At 39.2% G+C, this 21,809-nt stretch overlaps 1 protein-coding gene across 1 annotated transcript in view; it reads right to left on the bottom strand.

Moving 5' to 3' along the window:
• The window catches only part of CEP170B (centrosomal protein 170B), a 1,277,870-nt gene that overhangs the window by 354,559 nt on the left and 901,502 nt on the right, over positions 1–21,809 (bottom strand). Inside the window, exons 10-11 of the mRNA XM_044074358.1 lie at positions 17,046–17,237; positions 6,864–6,990 (exon numbers count right to left, since the gene is read on the bottom strand). Of these exons, the coding sequence (XP_043930293.1) occupies positions 6,864–6,990; positions 17,046–17,237 (319 nt within the window). The remainder of the gene's footprint in view (positions 1–6,863; positions 6,991–17,045; positions 17,238–21,809) is intronic.

The raw sequence follows: 21,809 nt of genomic DNA, 5'->3' as shown, positions 1-21,809 counted from the left end.
ACCACCCAACTATTGCCACAAACTGATGATCTCAAAGAAGATTCTTGGGCAGGAATGAGCAGGCAAGAGGGCTCTCAAATGCCTTAGAAACCCCAGTTCCTGAAACAGAGTAACAAATGGGCTGACTGGGCACAGGTAGACAGTCATCTGGCTCAGTCCAGTGGGGATGCAAAAAAATTTCTGATTAGAGAAAATGTTCTTTAACTTAAAGCAAGAACCTTTTATAACAGCTGACACCTTTTTCTTAAAGACCATGTGCAAACATTTTTTTCACAGTAATTAAACTCATGTAAAATGAGTTTTTGATTCTTAAATAAATATTTTTTACTTTAGTTGCTTCAGTGGAGTTGTATAAAAAAAAGTTTAATAAACTTATGTTTGTATTTTTTCTATGCTGATCAGCTGTTCAGTTACTTCCTGATTCCTTCTATGATGAAACGGTGGGGCAAACAGTCTATAGTAAGTAGGGGTGTTTTCTATAATCCGCAGCAGAGTTCAACACACAAAGTAAGACAGAATGCAGCACAATCAAATAGTAAATCAATAAATAAATAAATGCAATTATATTAAAATAAAAGGTAAAAACAAAATGGAGCAGAGAACGAATCCCAATAAAGTATATGATGCTTGTATACAGTGTAATAATACAGATGTCTGTTACGTCTGTGTAATGACACAAACTTAATACTACAAGAACAATTGTCTACTATGGGGTGACCTCTCCTATGAAGAAATCTAGAGGTATGTGAACCATCCCAATGATATCCATACAGTAAAGTGCATTTGTGCATGTCATACTCTAAATGAATTAGTGCTGTAATGCAAAGCTTTGGAATAATCTGTGAAAATAAGGATGTGATGAATATGCAATGAAAATGATGATGGCCAAGATGATGCAATGACAACAATGAAGATAACAGTAACTAAGATGCAATGAGATTGATGAAGATGAAGGTGAAGTTGTGACAAAGATAATGGTGATGATTACATTGAAGATAAGGATGCAATGAAGATGATGAAGACACAATGAATGCTTTAGATGATGTACTGGCAATGCTGATGATGACAATAAAGATGAAGATGGGATGAAGATGAAAAAGGTGATAATGCTGATGATGAAGAAGTCATAAAAATGATAAAGATGATGTGATGAAGACATAAAGTAGAAGATGTGGATAATGTGCCATCTTCGCTATCATCACTGTATTTTCATATTCATCATAACTGGATAAAGTTCTTCATATCATCTTCACTTTCATAACCATCATCTTCATTTCGTAACCACTACTGCATTATACATTCATCATCTTCATTATATCTTTATCTTCACCATACATTTGTCGTTATCATCACTGCCTTTATCATTTTCATCACATCTTCTTCACTATCATATTTACTGCACACTCATTAATATTACATTATCATCATATATTCACCGCTCTTCATATATATTATCATAATCATCATGTTTTCATCGTCCTCATCTTCACTATCACCACTGTCATCTTCGTTGTCAACATATTCACATCATAATAGTCATTTTATTGGAACTTCGTTAGTGCATCTTTATAGTCATCTTCACTGTATCTTTGCCATCGTCGTCATCAGCAGTTTAGTCATTACATCTTCATCTTCCTTGCATCAGAATAATCTTCATAGTCATTATTGTCATCCTCTCTATCTTCATTGTCATCATTGATTCTTCATCACCTTAACTATATCTTTGTCATAGTTATCAACATAGCCTTCTTTTTCTCAAATGTACGTCTTCAACACTTTTCATTTCAGCACTAATTCACTTCATGCTTAACACATACATATGCACTTTTCTGTAAGGCTGTCGCTGAAGTGACTCACATGTCCCTAGACTTCTTCCTAAACTTAAATAATCTCATGACAGACATCTATTTACTACTTCTTCTTCTTTCGGCTGCTCCCGTTAGGGGTCGCCACAGCAGATCAACTGTTTCCATTTCCTCCTGTGCTCTGCATCTTGCTCTGTCACACCAACCACCTGCATGTCCTCTCTCACCACATCCACAAACCTTATCTTAGGCCTTCCTCTTTTCCTGTTACCTGGCAGCTTCATCCTTAGCATCTTTTTCCCAATATACTCTGCATCCCTCCTCAGCACATGTCCAAACCAAAGTAATCTTGCCTCTCTGGCTTTGTCTCCAAACCTTCCAACCTGGGCTGACCCTCTAATATACTTATTCCTAATCCTGTCCATCCTCGTCACATCCAGTGCAAATCTTAACATCTTCAACTCTGCCAAGTCAAGCTCTGACTCCTGCCTTTTTGTCAATGCCACTGTCTCCAACACGTATAACATAGCTGGTCTCACTATCCTCTTGTAGACCTTCCCTTTCACTCTTACTGGTACTCGTCTGTCACAAATCACTCCTGACACTCTTCTTCACCCACTCCATCCTGCCTGTACTCTCTTTTTCACCTCTCTTCCACACTCACCATTACTCTAAACTGTTGATCCCAAATACTTAAACTCATTCACCTTCGCCACCTCTACTCCCTGCATCCTCACCATTCCTCTATCCTTCCTCTTATTCACACACATATATTCTGTCTTAGTCCTACTGACCTTCATTCCTCTTCTAGAGCATATCTCCACCTCTCCAGGGTCTCCTCCACCTGTTCCCTACTCTCACTACAGATCACAATGTCATCTGCAAACATCATAGTCCACAGAGACTCCTGTCTGATCTCGTCTGTCAACCTGTCCATCACCATTGCAAATAAGAAAGGGCTCAGAGCTGATCCTTGATGTAATCCCACCGCCACCTTAAACGCATCCGTCACTCCCACCGCAGACCTCACCACTGTCACACTACCCTCGTACATATCCTGTACCACTCTTACATACTTCTCTGACACTCCCGACTTCCTCATACAATACCACAACTCCTCTCTAGGCACCCTGTATATGTTTTCTCTAAATCCACAAAGACACAATGCAACTCCTTCTGACCTTCTCTGTACTTCTCCATCAACACTCTCAGAGCAAACATCGCATATGTAGTGCTCTTTCCTGGCATGAAACTATACTGCTGATCACTAATCATCACCTCCCTTCTTAACCTAGCTTCCACTACTCTTTCCCATAACTTCATGCTGTGACTGATCAGTTTAATCCCTCTGTAGTTACTACAGCGCTGCACATCACCCTTATTCTTAAAAATCGGTACCAAAACACTTTTTCTCCATTCCTCAGGCATCCTCTCACTTTCCAAGGTTTCATTAAACAATCTAGTTAAAAACTCCACTGCCATTTCACGTAAATGCCTCCATGCTACGACAGGTATGTCATCTGGACCAACGGCCTTTCCGTTCTTCATCCTCTTCACAGCTATCCTTACTTCCTCCTTGCTAATCCACTGCACTTCATGATTCACTATCCGCACATCATTCAACCTTCTCTCCCTCTCATTCTCTTCATTCATCAACCCCTCAAAGTACTCTTTCCATCTGCTCAACACACACTCCTCGCTTGTGAGTACGTTTCCCTCATTATCCTTTATCACCCTTACCTGCTGCACATCTTTACTAGCTCGGTCCCTCTGTCTAGCCAATCGGTACAGTTCCTTTTCTCCCTCCTTAGTGTCCAACCTTTTATACAATTCTTCATACACCTTATCCTTAGCCTTTGCCACCTCTCTCTTTGCCATGCACCTCATCTCCTTATACTCTTGTCTACTTTCTTCATCTCTTTGACAATCTCACTTCTTCTTCGCCAGCCTCTTTCTCTGTAAACTGTCCTGTACTTCTGCATTCCACCACCAGGTATCCTTGTCCTCCTTCCTCTTTCCAGATGTCACACCAAGCACCCTTCCAGCCATCTCTCTTACTAGCTCTGCTGTAGTTACCCAGCTATTTGGTAACTCTTCACTGCCACCCAGTGCCTGTCTTAACTCTTCCCTGAACCTCACCTCACAATTACCCTTTTTTAATTTCCACCGTTTGATCCTTGGTGCTGCCCACACACTCATCCTCCTCTTCTTGATCACCAATGTCATCCTACAAACCACCATCCTATGCTGCCTAACTACACTTTCCCCAGCCACCACTTTACAGTCTCCAATCTCCTTCAGATTGGCCCTTCTACACAAGATATAATCTACCTGTGTGCATCTTCCTCCACTCTTGTATGTCACCCTATGCTCCTCCCTCTTGTTAAAATATGTATTCATCACAGCCACGTCCATCCTTTTCGCAAAATCCACTACCATCTGACCTTCTGCATTCCTTTGCTTAACACCATACCTACCCATCACTTCCTCGTCCCCTCTGTTCCCTTCACCAACATGACCACTGAAATCTGCTCCAATCACCAGTCTCTCACTCTTGGGTACAATCATCACCACTTCATCCAACTCACTCCAAAATTTTTCTTTCTCATCTATCACACACCCAACTTGTGGAGCAAATGCACTAACAACATTCATCATTACACCATCAATTTCTAGCTTCATAAACATCACTCTATCCGACACTCTTTTCATCTCCAAAACACTCTTAGCATACTCTTCCTTCAGGATAATGCCTACGCCATTTTTCCTCCCATCCACACCATGATAAAACAATTTGAACCCGCCTCCGATACACCTAGCCTTGCTCCCTTTCCATCTGGTCTCTTGCACACACAATATACCAACCGTCCTTCGGTTCATCATATCAGCTAGCTCCCTCCCTATACCAGTCATACTGCCACATTCAAAGTTCCGACCCTCACTATCACCGTCCTAGCCCTTACCTGCCTTCAGGCATGCCTTCCGCCTCTTCTCCTCCTCCTTCGGCCAACAGTAGCCCAATTTTCGCCAGCACCCTGTTGGCCAACAGTATTGGTGGTGGTTGTCATTACACCATCAGTTTCCAGCTTCATAAACATCACACTATCCGACACTCTTTTCACCTCCAAAACACTCTTAGCATACTCTTCCTTCAGGATAATGCCTATGCCATTTCTCCTCCCATCCACACCATGATAAAATAATTTAAAACCGCCTCCGATACACCTAGCCTTGCTCCCCTTCCATCTGGTCTCTTGCACACACACTATACCAACTGTCCTTTGGTTCATCATATCAGCTAGCTCCCTCCCTATACCAGTCATACTGCCAACATTCAAATTTCCGACCCTCACTATCACAGTCCTAGCCCTTACCTGCCTTCGGGCATGCCTTCCACCTCTTCTCCTCCTCCTTCGGCCAACAGTAGCCCAATTTCCGCCAGCACCCTGTTGGCCAACAGTACTGGTGGCAGACATCTATTTACTACACTTGTGTTATTACATTTTAAGCCAAGTCCCATCAACTTTACTAGGAATATTTAGCCTGTTCCATTTTGCTTTCAATGATCACACTCAGATCTCAAATGTAGGAAGCAGTCTATTCCCACTGTGAATTTTTATCTGTGGAAAGTAGAGAAAGATGAGAAGGGTGCAAAGTGACATCCACTAGCAACACTTCTGTCTTTTGCAAGAATGAACTTAAGTCAGTTATCCACCATCCCACGCATAAATGTTCCAGTCAGGCAGTCCTCAACTATTGGAAAGTCAGACTCAGTGTCATGAGTTGAGGAAAGACAAACTGATCAGACATACCTTAAACATCTTTTACATTTGCTGCATGAGCAATGAAACACAATATTTTACAACTGTTAACAGTTTTATAACATTTCACAGCACGGACAAATATTTATTTGTTTGTTTATTTAACATTTGTTTACCAGGAAAGTCTGACTTGGAAAGAAGCCAATTTTCAGTGGAGGCCCGGGGAGAAACACTTCAGATGCATGTCTTTGAAACGTGGGATGAAACCGGAGCACCCACAGGAAACCCACACAAATGCAGGGATGACATGCAAACTCCGCACAGAAGGCACTCCTGCCAAGAATCGAACCGGAGAACTTCTTGCTGTGAGGCGATAATGCTACCACTGCACCTATCTACATCTAGAATTACCCTATTCAACAAATCTAGCTTTTGCTTCACTAATTTTTGTTAACTGAAATACAAAATCAGCGTTGTAACATTTACAGTACTTCAAGGTAAAAGGAATAGGGAAATCACACAAACCTAAAACAAATGTTATAGTGACATTTACTGGGAATCTTTTCATCACATCTGTGTTTTTGACAAAGTACCACTAAAGACTGAGTATTGATTACCAGGTAAAATAAAAAAGGCAAGGTACCTGTTTTCTCACTCTTAAGAAGCAAGGCTAATAAATAAATTCACCAGACCTGTTTTAGTCACAAGGTGCAATTAGGAAAAAAAAACAACATGGCTACAATGTGCAATAAATATGATGACAATGTATTTGTAATACTGCTTACTGTGTTGATTACAGTACATGGTATAGGATAAAGGTATTAAACACAGGCCCAGGACTGGGATATTCCTAAACGCTATGGCCTCCTGCAAGTAATATCCATGAAAAGCTATACATGGTATAGTAGTTAAGATGTTTACCTCACACGACAGAAGGTACAGTGCTTGATTCTCACCTTTGAAAGGGAAATTGGCTATGCTTAATATGGTCCACTGGGGAAGCTAACCTAGGACTCAACTATGAACTTAAATGTCCAGCACAAAAAAGACAGTGCAAGCAAGCAAGCAAAATGGTGAAATCTGATCAGTGCATATATGACCATATTAGGCTCTTAGTCTCATTTCTATGACTTCACTTTATAACCAGTCTTAATAATTTATATTTTTGACACATACTTTAGACAATATAATGTGTTTTTTGTAAAAAGCACATGTGTTAACAAGCTCAACTAAGCTGAATATCAGTGTTAACAGACAGCAAACCCAGAATTAATTTACTTCTAGTTTTGATACTTACTTCCTTCTGAGATTTGTTTTTCTTGCATACCACTAGAAGATTTTACATCGCTGTAGCTGTCAGCGAGGCTTGCCCACATTGAGGCCCATTTCTGGCCCCCATGGATTACAGGACTGACAGGCTGCGCCTTTAATTAAAGTAAAAATAAATTAAATATTGCATACATGCAAAACAAAACTGCAGTAACAATACAATGGACAGTCACAAACAGTAAACCACAGATAGACTAGACTACTAAGTTTTTCCTTGCAATCTAAGACACAATGTGAAAAACAATTTAAAATCTTATGTCACAGTAAAACAGTGTCAAATGATTTACTGCAACAGGTAATCAGGTAGCACATAATGCTCTAAAATTAACAGTGCAAATGTTCATTTTATACTTAATGCTCAAGGGCAATAAAAGGGATCACCTGCCTCAGCATGCCCTCCATGGCCACTTTCCTCTTATTACATATAAGTTAAAGCCCCTTCATGTATAATAAATAATAATTACAGGAAGGCTGGTGAATGATTTAATCAGTTTTCCCAAAGAGATAATACTATCATAAATGGTGGAGTGTGCCAAAAATAACGACAAAATTCTGGAATGAATGGAGCATTTCTAAATCACTGACACACGTTGCTGGAGTACACAAGGCACTTCTGTGGCTTTCTCTACTATGTTTGGAGTGCACAAGGTAATCTACACGGCTTTCTCTGTTACTGCTGGAGTACACAAGGCACTTCTGTGGCTTTCTCTACTATGTTTGGAGTGCACAAGGTAATCTACACGGCTTTCTCTGTTACTGCTGGAGTACACAAGGCACTTCTGTGGCTTTCTCTACTATGTTTGGAGTGCACAAGGTAATCTACACGGCTTTCTCTGTTACTGCTGGAGTACACAAGGCACTTCTGTGGCTTTCTCTACTATGTTTGGAGTGCACAAGGTAATCTACACGGCTTTCTCTGTTACTGCTGGAGTACACAAGGCACTTCTGTGGCTTTCTCTACTATGTTTGGAGTGCACAAGGTAATCTACACGGCTTTCTCTGTTACTGCTGGAGTACACAAGGCACTTCTGTGGCTTTCTCTACTATGTTTGGAGTGCACAAGGTAATCTACACGGCTTTCTCTGTTACTGCTGGAGTACACAAGGCACTTCTGTGGCTTTCTCTACTATGTTTGGAGTGCACAAGGTAATCTACGGCTTTCTCTGTTACTGCTGGAGTACACAAGGCACTTCTGTGGCTTTCTCTACTATGTTTGGAGTGCACAAGGTAATCTACACGGCTTTCTCTGTTACTGCTGGAGTACACAAGGCACTTCTGTGGCTTTCTCTACTATGTTTGGAGTGCACAAGGTAATCTACACGGCTTTCTCTGTTACTGCTGGAGTACACAAGGCACTTCTGTGGCTTTCTCTACTATGTTTGGAGTGCACAAGGTAATCTACACGGCTTTCTCTGTTACTGCTGGAGTACACAAGGCACTTCTGTGGCTTTCTCTACTATGTTTGGAGTGCACAAGGTAATCTACACGGCTTTCTCTGTTACTGCTGGAGTACACAAGGCACTTCTGTGGCTTTCTCTACTATGTTTGGAGTGCACAAGGTAATCTACACGGCTTTCTCTGTTACTGCTGGAGTACACAAGGCACTTCTGTGGCTTTCTCTACTATGTTTGGAGTGCACAAGGTAATCTACACGGCTTTCTCTGTTACTGCTGGAGTACACAAGGCACTTCTGTGGCTTTCTCTACTATGTTTGGAGTGCACAAGGTAATCTACACGGCTTTCTCTGTTACTGCTGGAGTACACAAGGCACTTCTGTGGCTTTCTCTACTATGTTTGGAGTGCACAAGGTAATCTACACGGCTTTCTCTGTTACTGCTGGAGTACACAAGGCACTTCTGTGGCTTTCTCTACTATGTTTGGAGTGCACAAGGTAATCTACACGGCTTTCTCTGTTACTGCTGGAGTACACAAGGCACTTCTGTGGCTTTCTCTACTATGTTTGGAGTGCACAAGGTAATCTACACGGCTTTCTCTGTTACTGCTGGAGTACACAAGGCACTTCTGTGGCTTTCTCTACTATGTTTGGAGTGCACAAGGTAATCTACACGGCTTTCTCTGTTACTGCTGGAGTACACAAGGCACTTCTGTGGCTTTCTCTACTATGTTTGGAGTGCACAAGGTAATCTACACGGCTTTCTCTGTTACTGCTGGAGTACACAAGGCACTCCAAAGGCTTGCTATTCTACTACTACTTGAGTATACAAGGTATTCCCCAAAGGCTTTCTCTACTACTGTGTTAACAAGGTACTAGTAACATTTTCTCTACTACTCCTGTCAAGGTATGTTATACTACTACTGTTGGGGTACACATGGTACTCCAGAGCCTTTCTGTACTGCAAAAAAGTAGGAGATGATGGAGTGGCACACGGCTGGCTCAGAACTCAACCTAGGAAGGATATCTGAACTGCTTCTCACACCGATCTCTCAACTTCCATTTCTCTGTATGGAACATGACTGGGTGGAACAGGTAAAGCTCATTATACACACTTTACAGTTTTAAAATGTATAAAAAGTGATATTATCCTGCACCAAAACAATGATGCAGATGTATACTGCTGGCTCAAAAGAGGACATGTCAAATAAGCTAGTAGCTGTTATTTCATATGATCTTTGAGACAGATACCTATAGAGTGAGTAAACATGAGTCCATCCTCCCTGGGTCTTCATGAATAGCTCTTTAGTATTCTCAAGTTACCATCCTGACAGGGTGACATTGCTTCTGGCACCACTCTAGCATCTCTTTCACTTAAGTTACAGTATGCACACATACTACTGGTCCCCCTTTCCTGACTCCTCCTGAAAAATGCTTTTAATTATGAGAAACATTCTACAAGGACACAAGAATATAAATGAAGAGCACATAATCGATTATGCCAGCCAGACGAGGAGCAGGAACTGGAAAAAGACATTAACTACTGCAGTGTTTTTTCACAAATCAACTGATAATGTGAGCTCTACCATAAACGGCACTGCCTTTAGACAATCCTGTGAATGAGAAAAACAGGGCAGACAGAAGGAAGGAAAAATGTCCCTAAGAACAGCTGTTTCTAAGGGTGCCCAATTTACAAACTGGAAACCCAGACTGTAAGGCTTCATAGAGATGAATATACCCAAAACTTCCTTTGTATAATATATCCTGAAACAACCATTAAAGGGAAGCCAGTCATGTGGTAGAAACTGCATTTACTGCACTTGGTTAAATGTGATTAGAGAGATAAAGAGATTAAAAGAAATATTTCGGAAATTGTATGAAAATTTGTATAAAGCAGCGAAAGGTGAATATAAAGAACACAAATGGAAATATTTATGGAAGGCTTAACTATGCCATGGTTAAAGGTAGACAAGGGTCAACAACTAACAGTTAAGATACAAAGAGATGATAAAAACGGTAATGTATGACCAACATTCAGAAAAGTCTACAAGAATAGATGGTATTCATGTGGAAGCTTGGAAGTTAGGAGGGAAGAAAGTGATAAAGATCTGGAAGATTTTATTTAATAGTACTTTAAAATGAGGTGAGGCAGGAACATCATGGAAGAAATCTGTGGTGGCTATATTACTTAAAAGCAGTAAAAAAACATCAGACCTAGCTGCAAATAGACCAATTTCAAAGTTAAACAATGATTATAAAGTCTTCAAATCTACACTACCTAAAAGAATAGCAAAGGTGTTGCCATAATTGATAGATAATTGATCAATGTGGTTTTGTGGAGGGCAGGCAACCATTTGACAACATTAATGCAACAATGATGATCCACAGGGTGGATGAATGTAAGAAAACATCGATGTTGTTACTGGCCCTGAATGCAGAGAAAGCATTTGATGGAGTAAGCTGGGATTATATGAGTAGGGCAATGGAATCATTTGCATTTCCTGATACAATAATAAGGTTTATTAGAAGGAAATATATGAAGGACTGCAAAAAATAATTAATCCTCCCTGATACATTACAACTGAATAGAAGAACCAGGCATGGTTGTCCTCTTTCCCCTTTATTTGCTTTACATTTAGAGCCACTGACAACAAAAATAACAAACTCTGAAATTCAAGGATATAATTAGTATGATAATCAAGAAAAGTTGGCTTTATTTGCAGATGATATTACTTTGTACCTTATAAATAAAAAAAAAAGGACATTTCAGTCTTGTGCGACACTTTGAGACAGTTTTAAGTCTTTTTGGAATATAAAACTGAGGCTAAACTAAAGGCTATGTCCATAAATTATGTGCCCACACATAAATTGGTTCAGCAAAATGGGGACATGACAAGATGAAGCATTTAGTATTATGGATTAAAAGGACTTCTGTTATGCTACCTAAGGACATCTGGAAAGAGACTGCACAAAAGATAATACAAAAGCCAAGAGGCTGGAAGCTCTTGATCATGGATATGAATAGTAAGATACATGCAACGAAAATGTTTTTAGTCTCTTTAGTTTTATATACAGGTCAGACATATTTTTATAAACCAGAAGTTGTGGACAATAACTTTAGTAGATCCTGTAAAAATAAATCCATCACGAAAAATGCAGAAAAAGGTTCTTTACTTAAGTTCTTTGCTTCAATTCAGTGCAATGAAGAAAGCAGCACACAACAGCTAACAGCTCACAGCTCGCAGTTCAAGGCTACAGCAGCATACTAGTTTCGCCCCACAGAGTCATCAGTGCAATATTGCATCTTATTCTCCAAAAGGACTTAAACAACGGTTTAAAGTGACTGTAACCACATCCTTCTACAAATATATCAGTGCATAACATAAGAACTAAACATATTTGTAAAAAAGCCCAGTATAACAAAAAAAATTCATAATAAATATATGACCATCAATCAATAGCTACAACATGTAGAAAAATATAATACATATACATGTACATAAAAATAAGTGCATATGTAAATGAATATACACACAAACATGCACATAATTGCCATAAATTATCAAAAATAATCATATTCTACCAATATTCATTAAGGCCTGGTTTATAACTAGCCCCCAAATTTATTAACCAAAGCCTTTCTTTGTAATCCAATAATTTATTTTTAGTCAGTTTGGATAAATTATTCCCTGTCACAACATCCAAACCAACAAAAATAAAGTGGGCAGCTGCATGTTCAATCTTCTTCTTCTTTTGACTTTTCACGGTTAGGGGTCACCTGTCTGCTCATGATTGGCAGTGGAGTTTTACAGTGTTGAGTTGCCAGCCCGGTGCCCAACCTTCCACAGAAGACACACACACACACACACACACACACACACACACACACACACACACACACACACACACACACACACACCACGCGTGCCTAGGGCCAATTTAGAGCGTCCAATAATATGTTTATATAATGCACTCCTATTTCGTTTGCAATTAATATCACTAAGATGTGTAGCTATCCTATGCTTAAATTGATGTGATGTTTGCCCCACCTAAAAGGCACCACACTGGCAAACTGCCATGTAAACAATCCAAAAAGTATCACATGTAATAAGATGTCTAATCATGTAAACAATCCAATCAGTAACACATTTAATAAGACGTCTAATGTCATAAGTATATATATATATATATATATATATATATATATATATATATATATATATACATATATATATACGGATCTACTTCATTTGCCCTAACTTCTGATTGCCTGACACCCATTTGATCGAAATTTCATTTGACCGACACTTCATTTGACCGACAAGTATTATTGGCAAGTAAATGAGATATGCCCCCTTCCCGACTTTAGTGCAACTCTGGACTTAGAATATATAGTTAGCAATATTAAAGCCCCCCCACACCCCCCAACTATATATTCTAACTCCAGGGTCGCACTACAGTGAGGAAGGGGGCATATCCCATTTACTGCCAATAATACTTGTTGGTCAAATGAAGTGTCGGTCAAATGAAATTTCGGTCATTTGGTGTCGGGCAATTGGAAGTTAGGGCAAATGAAGTAGACCCACATATACACACAAACACATACATATAAATAACACAAGCAAAAGGTTATAATTGAAAATGGAAATGTATGATGATGAAGTCCAAAACATGAAGACAGAGTGAGATTTTGGATGCAGACCCTTAAGGGGAATAATAACAACTATTCAGAATATTATATTCATATCGTAGAAGAAAGTAGTCTAAGAAATAAGCCAACATGAGAATGCAGAAAAGAGATTTAGAAGAATGTATTCTAAGAAATAAGCCAACATGAGAATGGAGAAACGGGATTACTGCAAGTAGGGGTTACAGAAAATGGACAAGAGTGGGATGGAATGTACTGGAGAAAATTGGCAAAGTAGTACAGGTATTACAGCAAATAGCTACAGAGGGAAAGGGAACTGAGTGGGATGAGGCCAGGAAGATGTTTGCACTACAGGCTACAGACTGCCTTCCCTACCAGGGATTGACATCTGAGTACAGGCAAAGAGAAAGAAATAAGGGGATTTGAAAGATCTGCTCTGGTAGAGTTTTTAGTTAAATCTGGAGCAGAAACTCCTGTTAAAAAAGGGAAAATTAGTAGGCATATAAAACATTGCATACTAACTTAAGAATCAATCAGATGAGGTTAGAAAAGGCTGGGAAGAGCTATTGGAAAAGCAATTTACAAGAGCACAATGGGAGTTCATATGCATGGCTCCCAAGTATGTAACAAAGTCCAGAAAGTTTAGGATATTTGCTTGGAACTGCTTGCATTGATATTTTTATACCCCAAATGGACTTCAAAGAATTTTTTTCAGGTAGATAGCAAATGTTGGAGGTATGATAGGGAAGAAAGGGGTAACTAAGAACATATGTTTTGGGAGTGCTGTGTAATATGTTGGCAGACATTAAAAATTTCCTACACAGTATTCTGTCAGAATTATTGGGTGAGAAAATGGCCATAGCAAAATAAATTATTCTTTTGACATGGTGCACAGGATCTGAATTGCCTAGACAAAGTAAGGCCTTATTAAGTTTAATTCTGGTGGCTGCCAAAAATGCAATTTTTAGAAAACAGAACTCAAACTGCATCTGAGGTACGGAATATTATAAAAGAGGTAAAAGGACTGGAAAAGTGATCTTTAGAAAAGAAAAGGAGAAAATTACATAGAAATAAAATGAAATTGTCGGAAAAATAAATGTAGAATACTGTTCAGGAGGAGTAGAAATGAAGTTTAAGGCAAGACAGTAATTCAGCAATTTATGTAATGTTGGAGTGACTACAGTTTCAAGGAAAGAAAAAAAAGTGACATAAATGTATGTAAATGGAAAAAGTTGTAAATACTGAATCATTTTCTTTTCTGTTAATTTATGTTTGTCTATATTTTAACTGATAATTTAATGAAACATTTTAGCCGTTTCACAGATAGGTAATAGAATGTAAGAGTTAGATACAGTGTAAGGGAAAGTGATCAAATGTTGCAAAGTGCTAGATTGAAGCTTGGGTTATGTATAGGACTTAGGAGACTAAAGTAGGGAAACATTAGTCAGGAACAGAGCAAGGGCAGAGCCATGACTCAGGGAGGTATTGTTTAAGGTGGAATTTAAACTGCTTCTTTGTGTTGTTCAGCTTTAGATGTGTGAGTATGTTGTTCCATAGTTTGTAAACATAAGAGAAGTAAAGGGAGTTACCAGCTAGGTTGTTTGAGGGAGTTACAAGAAGAAGCATTTTATTTATGCAGAGAGGCCTGTTTGTTGAGTAACGATGTGCTAGATTACTTTGAGATGGGTATAGTTTTGGTTTGTAAATGAGTTTTTCAGTTATACTAAGTTAAGACAGGATTAGAGTATGCTGTAATTCTAGCCAGGAGAGTTATTTTACGGCATGTTAATGTTCACCCTTGCAAAGGTCTTATAGTAAAAAGAAGGCTGCATTGAGACTGCAGTCAATCTGAATGAAGCTATGCTGGTTGTAGCGTAGTTAAATGATGCTGAAGTATTAGTGATCTCTAAATCTGATGTGACCACAGGGGATATCAATGTAGATACTGACAAAGGTGTGCTAATATCATTTGTTTCCAAAGCTTTAAAGATAGGAGAATTTTGGTTTTGATGCAACTGTATGCTGCTGCTTTTGGGAGTCATCTGAATAGTCACATCCTCCTCAAAAGGGCAGACAGAACTAGATTTAATTGTTAATGTTTTTTGCTACCTATTTTGACAAATCACTGTTATGACCCTCCCTTCTACCATTATAATATAGTAGTAGAAACATAAAATACCAAAAAATCCAGTTACTTATGGTAACCAAAAGGGCAACAGCCTAAAACAATTACACTTCAATGTTTTAAAATTTGACTGATGATCTTCAAAAAAAAAAATAATAAATGGTTGACAACCATCAGCCACTAATCAGACAAAATTACTCTGACACTGATGTGGAGAGTGAACCACAGAGAATAAAAAGAACTAATGAAAGCACCTATCAGTGCTGACTACAAACCAGTGCCTCGTGCACCAAATGAGGTTCCATGCAATGCTGTAAACAGAACAGCACCTTTAACAAAAATAAGGGTAAAGCTGATGAATGTTCTGAAAAGGAAATGAACACATAAGGTGACCCTCCCAGATGAATACAACGTACACAGCCCATTCACCCTCTTCCTTACTAATGGGAACAGAACTCAGGGAAGACTGCTATCTTCTACCATGATCAAGCTGTCCTCAGCTTACCATAAAGATGGAGTATGAACTAAATGTTGCTAGCTCTGGTGGTGTAGAAGGATAAAGTTGTAGATGAGGCCCGAGCAATTTAAGCTTGATTAGTGGCCTAGGGTGCTTTCTGACAGGGAAAGATGGGTGTGCACATTTCTGGGGAGGGCTGGGTGAAGCAGGATGCAGACTGTTGCTTCCCCCAGAGAGGGTACAATACAAATGTACATCCCCAGGAGCATGGGTTTGGCATATCAAACCACCATATGATAACAGCCTTTGCAACAGGTCAACAGGAACATCAGCTTGCAAGATTAAGGCATTGTGGTCCTTTTGGTGATGTGGACAGCACATAACTTAACATGAATACAAAATGGCCTCATAGTCAGGGATGCAAAGTACCCCCAGCTGTCTAAATGACAGCCCCCCTCATGACAGATCTCACCTCAACAACCAGCCAGTATTCCTAGTGGCTGCGGAACAAATGGGCATGTCTGATTGGAGGGAGCTTGATAGTTATCAGGAATGGCTTCAAAAAGAACACAAGAAAAAACTGACAAGATGCTGTGCAACAGCACGAGCAGATTTAAAGAACTGGGGAACAGTGGGTGCTGTAACCAATTCACATGGCGTATGGTACCATTCAAAGAAGCATGGCTATGGGAATTCAGAACTAACAAAAAATCATGTGACAGGACACAAGTATTTATCCACTGCAGAAAAGCCCTGAAATTAACAGGGATTATTTTTCATCCACTAATCATAAGTCCCCAGCTTTGCCAGCATTTAAGGTCCAGAATACAGTTTCTTTTTCTTTAACGAATTTCATTTTAGTTAACCGACTTATTCAGTTTTTTTCATTTATTTTTTAATTTTTATTTTAACATTTGTTGACTGGGAAATTCCTACTAGGACAGTGCCTATTTTCAGTGGAGGCCCAGAGAGAAACATTCCAGACATACGTCTTTAGAATGTGGGAGGACACTGGAGTACTCGGAGGAAACCCACGCAAATGCAGGGAGGACATGCAGACTCTGCAGAGAAGGCACCCCGACCGACAATTGAACCAGAGAACCTCTTGCTGTGAGGCGACAACATTAACTGCTGCACCACTGCACTGCCCACCAGTTCAATGGCATACAAATAGAAAACGAGTGCTCAAAATCAGATCTTGAAACACATTTCACAATTTTAACAACTAAAATGCACCGTTTCAGAGGAAATACAAACTATACTGCTCAAATGTGGAGGTAATGTCCCCCCAGAAAAGTAAATTGTTTTGAATGCGCACGCGCATGTGTGTGTGTGTGTGTGTGTGTGTGTGCGTGTGTGTGTGTGTGTGTGTGTGTGTGTGTGTGTGTGTGTGTGTGTGTGTGTGTGTGTGTGTGTGTGTGTGTGTGTGTATCTGCGCGAGCACACACACAATTCGTCTACGACCTTTATCTAACGAATGAGAGAATGTTATGCTTTACAGACATACTCATGCATTTGTAACTTTACCTGTGTTATATTCTGAGGACAACCAGTTGGTAGAGAACTATACGTCTGTGCCAATGTAGTCTTCTGACTTATAGCTTTATCTTTCTTTACTTGCTGATTACTGTGGCTCCTTTCTTTTTCTTCACCTATAACAGGTCTGTAGACAGCTGTGGAAACTGCATTATATTCTGGTGACTCAAGAATCCCAAACACCTGTTAAAAGTTTGAAGGAGAAAAGCAGTGCCATTAAATAACAGCACACACACAACAGTCAATATGTTGCATAACAGATCCTGCCAAAACCAGTATAGAACATCTAAGAAACATTCCTCTTCCCAAACTGTAATGAAGTAAGTGACTGGCTGGTTCTTTTTTTATTGCCACTAACCATAAAGCCCCTTACCACCATGAATGTGTCTACTAGTTCCCAGGGTAAAAAACTGTCAAAAGTCAGTTACAGCTGTCATCCAGGGAGAAAACAGGGACTTTTCTGTTTTCTGTCCTTAACCCCTTAACTTACAGCTAATCTGTGTGCTCAGAGATACAAGGCCTTGCTAGCTTTTCAAGTGAGTGCGGGCATTCCCATACAGATACAACCTGGCAGCACCAAATGCATGCTCCCATATACTAAGCACAGCATAAGGGGCCAATAACTTTGACATAATCAATTTCTAGGAAATATTTAGCAAGTGTGGTCATTGGTGGAAGCTGGATATCCATTCCCTGCCTGCATCTGCACCTATGTCACAGTGAGAAAATCAATACAGTTTATGACAACACACAGCAGTCCAACCTTCCCATTTTCCGCATTCGTAGAACAAGGCCTGCCAATACAGACTTCAATGATTTTGTGCAGGCTAAAGGACAAAAAGAAAAAAAAAAAACAGATGCACTCATCTATCCTAAAAAGGGAAATGGAACACTTGTTATAGAAGCCTTCCCTGAACAGTCGCTCTAGCCGTGTTTAACTTCAAAACTTAATATCCTTCTTTACCTGACTGCTGCCAAAAGTATCACATAAAGCAGAGGTGCTAGAGTTTAAGTAACTAAGTCTCAGTCTATAGGGCAGCATGAAGCATACTTCATAATTCCTGAGCAGCTAAACATGGCTTTTGAGGTTTAAAAAAAATGGCAACTTTAAATGACAATATACCTACAGCAAAACTGGACTCTTATATTGTAGCAAACAATTTTTAATCAGCAATGCCAAAAAAAAAAAAAATAATCTGTACATATCTCCGAACTTTCACTACCATACAATGCCCCACCTACATCAGCCTTTAGCAATCTCTGTCAAAAACTGAACAATGCTTTAGCAAGACAGCTAAATTCATGACTAAAAAGTCTGCAAAATCCCACCACTACATAGTCTTAAAACAGGCTGACAAGAAATTCCGCACTCTCTATCACCCACTTAGCAACTGTTCATAATACAGTAAACTCTCGGTTAACCGGCACCCATGGGGATTGGTAAAAGCCAGTTAACATTAGTTTCTGGTTGCATGACAATTACTATTAAAAACAGGCCTGACTAATACTGTACCCTAAACTATTTGTTTGGTTTGACTTGTTCTTAGGTTGGGGAGACAGGGAATTTATTCCTTTCTTCCTTTTTTAAAACCTTAAAACTCTAAAAACGTATGGTATGTTTCTGCGGGGAGGCGAAAAACAATTCAACCTATCCAGGTTCAAAACCTTGCTAAAAAACACTTTAAGAACACTTAGCTCTGTACTTGCACCTCCCCAGGTTACACTATCCTAGCCATTACACACCAACATTTCCTTATATACCTCAACAAAGCAAAGTCTCAAAGTACAGTTCCTACTGTTTTCTATCCTTTGCCCTTACTGCCACTTCTGTCTCTATTTACCCCTGACAAGTTTTTCCCTCCAGGAAAATTCTAACTCATACTCATCACCTTCTACATCTTCCACAATTTCCCTACAGCTTTCTTTTTCTCTTCATCAACTAACAAATTTACACAGTACTCACCTTTCCTCACCTGCATTCAGATTTCTACTCATCACAGTCTCTCTGCTTTCTACTCACATCTCCCATACCTCCTTATATTTCCTATCCATAAATGTAAAATTGTACTTTGAAATTTCAGTCCTCACTGTATATGCCGCTGCAGTTTACTGATTGTACATTTTCTCATGTATAGCTGCCAATTAGTTATTGTGTGTTCATACTGTAACTTTAAAAGCATGTTTCTCTTGTACAAAACTGCCTATAGGAAAAAGGGAGTTGATGCTGATGCTGAAATAATTAACTAAATAAATAATATGCTTAAATGACTACACTGACACATACACATACATACATATAAAGCTCTATGGCATTTAGGTGACTACCATTCCATGAATGACCACTAGGATGAGTCCTAACAACTGATAATTTCTGTTGCAACCCCCCCCCCATGCCTGGTTAACTTCTAATTTGGCTTACCTTTGTAGTGTACAAATGAAGAATGCACACAGATAATCATTACTTGCAAGTCTGACATTTTTTTTTTAATAGAAATGTAATCATCCACACACTCATTCTCATCCAGTGAAGTTGCTCAGCTACATTTTTTTTACAAATATAGTTAAAAATCACAGTTATGTGCAACAGCCTTCGGACAGTCATCTAAAGTATACTGTGGCCTTCTGGACAAAAGTGCTTACAATCTGTTGTTTTGACCTTTTACACTACAGGTTTTCTATGCAGTACAGACTCCCTGATGTCTGACACCTTACTGATCTCCTGACATAACACATACAGCAATACTGATGCGCTGCTCATCTTCCAGCCAAGCAGATTTCATAAGTAACTGCACCATGCCTCACTCTGATGATAGGGGAAATGGAAAATCTGAAGACTGTTCCTGTTCCAAAAGGAGAGGGGATACTTTGTAAGTAGGTGGCACTCTCTATATATCCATTTTGGCAAACTTCTGCAGCTTTCTCAGCACCTAATTCCTTGCAACAAAGTCCACTGATTGTTTCTCACACTCATGAACAGTGTTCACAGAAGCTGGAAACCATCCATTTTCTGACACTTGAGCAGCAGAGCAGGTACTTGATAACTCAAGGATGCTTCACCTTAAATGAGGACTACACTTTGCTGGGGCACTCAGTGGTAAGCCTCTCAGCCAGAACTTTCCTCTGTAAGACCTGTGACAGCTGGGAGCTGCATCTCTTGAGGACAGTGTCAGGGAAGGCAGACTGCAAAGTCCCTGATGGCTGTGTTCATGAAAGCACATATTACAAAGGCAGGTTCTAAGATAGTGTTCTCTAATTCTAAACTCCAGCAGCTCTGACATCATTTTAGTGTAGTACACCACTGGTTTATACTACATTATATACAAAAGCACAGAGGTAACATTTTGTTTGCCTCTTTGCAGTCACACACATGCAGGCAATAAAGCTGTTTTCACATGCTTTCTCATGAGGGGTAAGGTTCCATCTATAGCAAATATTAATTCAGAGCTGCAGAGGTCCCAGAGATTGCAGTGTGACACTGACCTCAAACCAATGACCCATGCTGCTTTGTACACTGTGCAGAAAGGTACCATGATTAAAGTGGAAGAAGAATGGGCAGAAATCCTGCATGGTTAGTACAGTGTCCTTCACTGGTGTAACTTGCTTTAACCTAGTTCTACCCCATTAAGATTCAGTTATGTAACAATGAAAACCTACCTCAAAATCAAAACTCTGGTAAAACCAATAATAATTAATTTAACAAATTACATGAACATCACAGTACAGAAGCAGTGAATAAACTCCACTACCTTCAGTTTTTCAAACTCAGAAAACTACAATCCTGAAATTCAAAATATTTTACACCCTGCTGATTATTTTGATGTGATGCCAAAATATTAAGAAATGCCAACTAGCAACGACATGCCTGGTCACACCCGCTTGACAAACACTACTGCTAAACTTTGCTCACTCCTGTCCTGCAGTTTGTTTATTTTCAAATGTTTTCAATAAATCCTAGTCAGGGGCAAGAAATAGTTACGCAAATCACTTACCTGCAAATATGTTTGCTGCTCAACTTCTTAAGGCATGACTAAGACAAACGTACAGTGTCCATGATCAGCACAGGGCATCAAGGTAAGTAATTCATTAATTAATTAAATTAAAACAATTCTTAGAATCATTTTATAAGATATTCCTATCCTCTGGGAGTGACAAAAGTTCATATTAACAACATTTCCACCAATCACTAGACACAACTCAATCATTTGCATAGCTTGTTGGCTTCTTAACAAGATATAATAAAAATACAGAAAACATAAACACAACACTGAATATACATCACGAGATGGAGAAGAAAATATATTTAGAGAAAGTAAAAGGAGCCAAAAGTGGAGTAGCAGAAAAGAAGGCAAAAGAAAATAAAAAACGAAAGTATGTAGTAAGGATTCAAAGTAAAGAAGACAAAGAAATGGACAGGTATGAAGTGTGCGACAATTTAATAGCTCCTTTGGATGTAAAAGCACATGAGGTACGAACATTTATTCTTATTAACAAACAGACATTTGGTGACATATCTGAGACTGTGTTTTTTCAATGGAAAATTTTCTAGAATATGAAAAAAGAAATACTGTAAGCCATGGACTCTTTATATGATAAAAACAAAAAAGAAAACTCAGGTACAATTTTGAATAGAGGTAGAAAGAGAGACTTTGAAAGGACATTTAAAAGCTTTATGTAAAGAAGTACTACACATTGCAAAAGTTAAATACAAAAGGAGTTTAAGGACTGGTGGCTGGGATTGTAGTTTTGTGAAAAATA

Source organism: Protopterus annectens, chromosome 6.part0 (assembly GCF_019279795.1).
Source record: "Protopterus annectens isolate FY-2018-M chromosome 6.part0, PAN1.0, whole genome shotgun sequence".
NCBI classification, from domain to species: Eukaryota; Metazoa; Chordata; order Ceratodontiformes; family Protopteridae; genus Protopterus; species Protopterus annectens.
Note: the sequence above shows the minus strand (reverse complement) of the source record. Positions and strands in the feature narration are given on the sequence as shown.